Here is a 6,384-nt window from a genome sequence, read left to right as displayed (position 1 = left end):
TTTGAAAAGCTCTATACCCCAAAAGTTTTATAAGGCTTATGTATATTTTTTTTAATTTAAAAAAAATACCCAAATCGTACACCCTAAACTCCGGCTCTCATCACCAAATGTTTGAGCTTGTGAAAAGAGAGTAAAAATTATATATTTCTGATAAAGCTGATTTTACTGAGATCGTGTATCATCTTATTTATTATTTTTTTAATACCGAATAACTAGGAAAATTATAATATTAGAAATGGTTTAAGAGAATATAAAATTAAAAATAAAGGTACAAGATGTATAATGGATTTTACACTATGTTCTCATGAGTTTCGTGAAGACTGCTGATTTGATATACACATATATCTTAATAACAGGTGGTGGTGGTGGTAGCACAACACAGCATTTATTTTAATTTGTTGGAGGGTGACACAATTTTGTATCAGCTGCGTTTTTGTTATGGTTATTAAGTAACATGGCTGCTTTTGGGAATCCTAATACTCCCAAGTTTTTTAATGGATTCTGTGCTTTCGAAGATAGAAGTCCATTTCTGATTGGTGTTGCAGGGGGTACTGCATCTGGCAAGGTGATAACTGGTTTTATTGTGTTACTTATTCTAGGTATACTGCCTTATCCGTTGTAAAAATATATAAATATTACTTAGGCTGGCAAGTTACGATGTATGATGTTGCATCCATCTTCCGGATAACCTTATTTCGTTTAATCACAGACAATTATTTAATTGCGGAAAACGAATGCTATTTTGTAGGATTATTATTATTAGAAAGTCCTTAATTTTAATTCTCTTTATTTCGTGATCATCGGGCGATATATATATATATTTTTCCCCCCATAAATATATGTCAACAAATGTTTTTTTTTTTTTTTTTTTTAATAATCAATCTAGCTACACTGCTTCTGTAAAATAAACATGCAGTCTCGACCTGGAAGATTCACAGACATGCAGTCTCGACCTGGAAGATTCACAGACATGCAGAATTTTCATGTAAGCAGGAATATATGTGGAATTGCAAAGTAGGTGATTATGACAAGCTGTGCAGTGTTACCTCTTCAGTAGAGCCATGGCAAAAGAATTTACAGGGGGATAGATGGTGGTGTCCGGGAATTTGGCCAAGGGATGTTTGAAGAAGGCAGTATCAGACATATCCAGAGTCAGTAGGATAAACCAGGAAGGAGTTAGATGAATGAAAGAAAAAAAAAAAGATCATTAAGCAGGAGTTGCAGACAAAGAAAAAGTTCTGAAGGGAATATGAAGAAAAGATGATCAGGATGTCTAGGAGCAGAACAAGGTGCAAGAATAGGGACCTGTATGCTAAGGATGGCCAAAGCTAATTAGGAGAGAAAGCTAGCTGACAAGGTCAAAAGAAATCCTAAAGAGTTATTTTGTTATGTGATAAATAAAAGGAGGAATGACTATGGAAGCATAACTTAAAAATGTGCTGATGGTGGGAGATAACAGAAGCAATCAAATAGTTGAATTACTGAGAGCATTTTACAAGGGTGTACCATGTAGGTGGTGGTGATTTCAGATGTGCTGTGGTCTTTATTATTGGGGGAGAGGAACATTTAATATCTTATCTATTTTTTTAAGGGCTATAGCAATCAGCTAAAAATATTTAGCAAATATTGGCAAGTTCAGTGGTATGAGCGATATCTTCTTCCTCTTCTTTTCATGGCAGATTGAGCTGCTCAAATACAAATTTTTGCCATTTCTTCCTGTCTGCTGTCATTTTGTATAGTTCTACTATGGAGGTTTAAGTGAGTGCCTTCTTTTATGTTGTTGATTCATCCATTTCTTGGTCTTCCTCTGATGGACTGTCCTTCATTGCTGCCATTTAATAATATGTTCAGTAGTCTTTCTGGGTTCATTATTGAAACATGTCCAAACCAGCTTAGTTTACTTTTTTTTAGTGTTGTAATTTCCTGAAAGCTCTTCTGACTTTTTCATTTGGTTTTCTTTCTGTCCAGTTTGTTTTATTGATTTTTCTTAGGCATTTCATCTCAAAAGTAATGAGTTTATCCATTTCTTATTTTCTTAGGATCCTGAGCATTCTGACCCATAAAGCACTGTGAGAATTATCATTGTTTTATATATCTTGAGTTTGAGTTCTTTACTTAATCTTCTATTGTTCTATATTTTTTCTAACTTGCCATTGTTATCCATCAATTATTGATTTTATGTTTTATAGTTTCGAAATAATCAAGATCTTCGGTGATCACTGAGCCTAGGTAATTGATTTTTTTCACTTGTTCTATATCATTGTTTCCTATTTTTATTTAGATTGTTACCCTTTTTCTTCCTGTTACCATTAGTTTTGTTTTACTAAAATTGATTTTTATATCATATTTGTTACTTGTTTGATGCAATTTGGTCAGAATATTTTCTAATTTTTCATGGCAGCCTGTAGTGTTAACTATGTCATCAGCATAAGTGTGTTATGTCTTCCATTTGCAATTATGCCTTCGCATATCCATAGTGCTTCATCCACTACTTCTTTTAGGTACAGGTTAAATAAATGACAATGGGTATCCTTGCATAATGCCTTTTTAAAATGCTATTTGGTCTGTTTCTATATTTTTGTATTTTACTAATGCTTGTGTTTCTGAACAGTAATTCTAAATGTGATTTAATAGGTATTTGTCAAATTCTATATTTTCTGGAATTTTAACAAGTTTACTTCTGTTTATTGAGCTGAAGGGTTGTTTTTTAAATCTATAAAGTAGCAGTAGTTTTTTTTTTTTTTTTTTGTTTTGTTTGTCTCATAAAATCTGCTGGTCTGTTTAATATGAAAATTGCATCGATTGCGCCTCTGTTACTTCTGAATCCCATTTTCCCTTCTTCCATCTGTTTTGAATAATCCTGATAAATATTTTATAGCAGTGACCTAGAGGAGTAATTGACCTATAATTAGTTCAGGATCTGGTATCTCTTTTTTTGTGGATGGGTATGATTTGACCTGTTCTCTATTCATTTGGTATATTTCCTTATTTTATTATTTTATTGAACAGTTTCTGTAAGTAATTTATTGTTCTTTCCTCTCCTTTTCCCAGAGGTTCTTTTTGAATACTGTCTGTGCCTGGTGCTTTATCATTTGTCATTTGTTTGATTACTCATGTATTTCTTCATTCAGAATGTCTTTTGTGTCAGAAGTTTCTTCTGGGTGGGAGACATCTTGATTTATACTTTCTTCAGCTGCGAATGTCTCTTTATAGTGATTAGTCAGTATATCTTTTATTGTTATTTGTTGTAGTTCATTCTTTTTACAATATTGAAATTGAGTGTAGTGAGTATGTTTTAGTTGATTCTTTAACTATTTCACAAATTGTCTTGGAGTCATGTTTTTTGTATGCTGTTCACACATTCCTGCTTTTTCTTCTAAATATGTGGTTTTTGTTAATCAACATTTTTTGTGCAGTATTCTATTTTCCTTGTTATCTTCTTTTGAGAGGTTAATTTTTTATGTTTTTTTTCTTTCTCATAAATCCATAATCTCTGGTGTAATCCAACCTTTATTTACTCTTGTCTGGTAGCCTAAGTGCTTTTCTGCCTGTTTCTGAAGCTGCATCTAGAGCAAGATTAAGTTTTCTTCCAATGCTCTCTGGTAATTAGATCTGGTTAGACTATCTTTGAGTTTTGAGATGTCTGTTTTCCTTTGTTTTTTTTTTTGTGGTTTGTTCCATTCTTTTTAAGACTGACTCTTAGTTTGGCTGATAGTATTTCTTGGTCTGTCTATGTGAATTTTTTTTAATGTTTTGACATTTTGGAATGAATGTTTCCATTTTTTATTGATTATATATTCTATACAGTTTTTAATTTCATTGTTTGGTGATGTCCAGATATATTTATGCTGTGGCATGTGGTAGAATAAGGTATTTGTGATACAGTTGGTTTATTTTGCAAAAATTAATAGAGTCCTCCCCTCTCTCATTCATATTTCCATGTCCAGATTTTCACATCACTTCTGCTTTATCTTCAGAGCATTGACTAATCATTGCATTAAAATCTCCCACAATAATCATAATATCCCTTTTACTTGTTTCACTGATTTCTTCTTCAATTATTCCAGAAATGGACTATATTCCTCCTCTTTGCATGATTGGTCTGGAGCATAAGCTTCTATTATTTATATTATTATTATTCCTGATACCTCCAAGGAGTCCGAAGACTCATCGCGGGAGGACACCTACAATTGTCTCAACCACTACACCGAACCTCTACTACGAATCAACTCCATCTACCACCCAGCTCCACCACAACTATTATTTTTGTATGTAAATTACGTGTGTTCTGAAGGGCCGATTTGTCTGTATGCGGGACGAAAAACCCGAGTTTCCGGGAGGAAAAACCCTGCTACCTCCATATGAGATCGGTTAACTCACCTTCGATTGAAAATCGTCCAGATAAAGATTCCTCCCATGGCGACGAGAATCGAACTTAGGCCTATTCCAATCGAAGGGTGCAATGTATGCACCCCGTTGTTCTTCCAATTGCGCTATGGAGGCATTAAATATTATATATATATATATATTCCTTTTTCTTTTGTTTTAAATCTTACTAAGATAATTCAAGAAGAAATTGGTCCTACATCAACTATTAAGTTTAGGAGCCATTTTTTAAAGATTAATGCTACACCTTCTCTATGCTGATTATCTTTCTTTTCTGAGTAGAATATGCTTGCATTTTTAATGTCAACTTTCCCCTTGCATGCATGTCCAGTGATATTGATAGTTGAAACATTATATGTGCAGTTTGCATTCCACATTGTCTTCACACCTCTGTGGGCTTGAGTTAGGCATGTTGGCTTCCCTTATATGCACTATTATTATTTGTACTTTTTCTATTTGCTAATCCATCTTTGAGGATTTTAGGCAATTAATACAACCAGTTTGCCACTCTTCTGCTGCATATGCTACTTTGGGTGAAGCATAGACCCTGAGAGAAGTAGTCTCCTACTGTTTTTAAGTAGACCACTCCTAATCTGGGATATAGATGCCTTTTGCAGACGTTCCTGACATGGGGGACAAACACTGCATTCACCAGTAAACCTTGGCTGGAGCCCATTCTGGATACTGACAGCTGGAGCCAGCTAATCCCAGTTATTTATAGAGGTATGCTCCTCTGAAGGATTTTCTGCATTCATCATCGTTGAGATATGAAATCTTTTTCCGTTAATGGGTCTGTTTGCATCCTCGTGGAAGGATGTTTCTGAGAAGGAAGGTCCCGTGGAGTATGATGAGAATGTGGACTTGACTCATCCCCCATGAGCAATATCATTCGAACAAATAGCTCTGGCATTTGTTGTGATTGTACAATGCAGACTAGAAAGTTGACGAGCATGGTTAAGAAAAAAGTTTAGTATGAGAGGAGATTAACTAGTCAGGCCAAGGATATCTCATGGGAATTTTTTTTTATTATCTGGCAAGCAAGAAAAAAAAATAATTATGGAAGGGTGGTGGATAGTTGCTATAGCACAGCAACCATAACACGCAGGTTTTAGGGGAATTAGAAGTGAAAGAAGCAGAGGTGGTGTATCAGATGTTGATTGAGTTGGATATTAATGAGGTTGTGGAAACGGATGACATATCACTTGTATTTTTAAAGAATGTGTAAAACATTCAGCTCTGTCTACCTGGTTATTTAATAAACCTTGTAGTAGGAAGAGTTCCTAAGAGTGGAGAGCAGGCAACATAGTACCCCTACAAAACGCATGGCTCTAGGACGGAAGTTTCAGTTATAGATTCATCTGTATCTCTTCAGTTGTGGTCAAAGTAAGGTATTGAGAGGTTGGTTAGGAACAGAATACAGGATTGGGTTGATGGATAGGATTCTTTAACGGTCAACATGGTTTTGTAAAAGGTAAGTCTTGTTGTAGTATACTTGCATTTTATGATAAAGTGATGAATGTGTTAGATAAGAGAAATTCATATACAGTGATATTCTTGTACTTTGCAAAGGTATTTGATAGATTACCTCATGATAAGTTAGTGTACAAGCTGCAGAGGATTGGAATGGCTCTTAGATGGAGATTGGCTCTCTTAACAATAACCACAAGTTGTATCTGATGGAATGGTGTCTCAAAAAAAAAGGAAAGTAACCAGTGGTATGCCTCAGGGATCTATTCTGCTCCCTCCCACACCATTAAATTTATTTCCTGGAAATCAAGCAGAAAACTTCAGTTGCTTGCTGATGATTCAAAATTCGGAAAAGTTATGAGCAGCATTGCTGTGTTAATTCTCTTAAGCAAGATTTACATACACTGTTCTTTGACAAATAAGTGGGGTTTATAGTTGTAGTTTTAATGTTAAGTGCAAAGTGTTGCACAGGCATTAATTATGGAAATCAAGGTTTTTCCAAAATGGAAACAGTAGGAGAGAGGGAATGAG

The 6,384-nt window shown here is 34.6% G+C and overlaps 1 protein-coding gene across 1 annotated transcript in view; it reads left to right on the top strand.

Moving 5' to 3' along the window:
- Window positions 1–421: 421 nt before the first annotated feature.
- The window catches only part of LOC150104049 (uridine-cytidine kinase 2-like), a 164,126-nt gene continuing 158,163 nt past the window's right edge, over window positions 422–6,384 (top strand). Inside the window, exon 1 of the mRNA XM_090396713.1 lies at window positions 422–565. Within this exon, the coding sequence (XP_090252839.1) occupies window positions 455–565 (111 nt within the window). The 5' untranslated portion in view covers window positions 422–454. The remainder of the gene's footprint in view (window positions 566–6,384) is intronic.

Source organism: Typopeltis vanoorti, chromosome 8, assembly GCF_054136105.1.
Source record: "Typopeltis vanoorti isolate ZY-2024b chromosome 8, IOZ_Tvanoo_1.0, whole genome shotgun sequence".
Taxonomy (NCBI): domain Eukaryota; kingdom Metazoa; phylum Arthropoda; class Arachnida; order Uropygi; family Thelyphonidae; genus Typopeltis; species Typopeltis vanoorti.
This window is presented reverse-complemented; position numbering and strand designations above follow the sequence as displayed.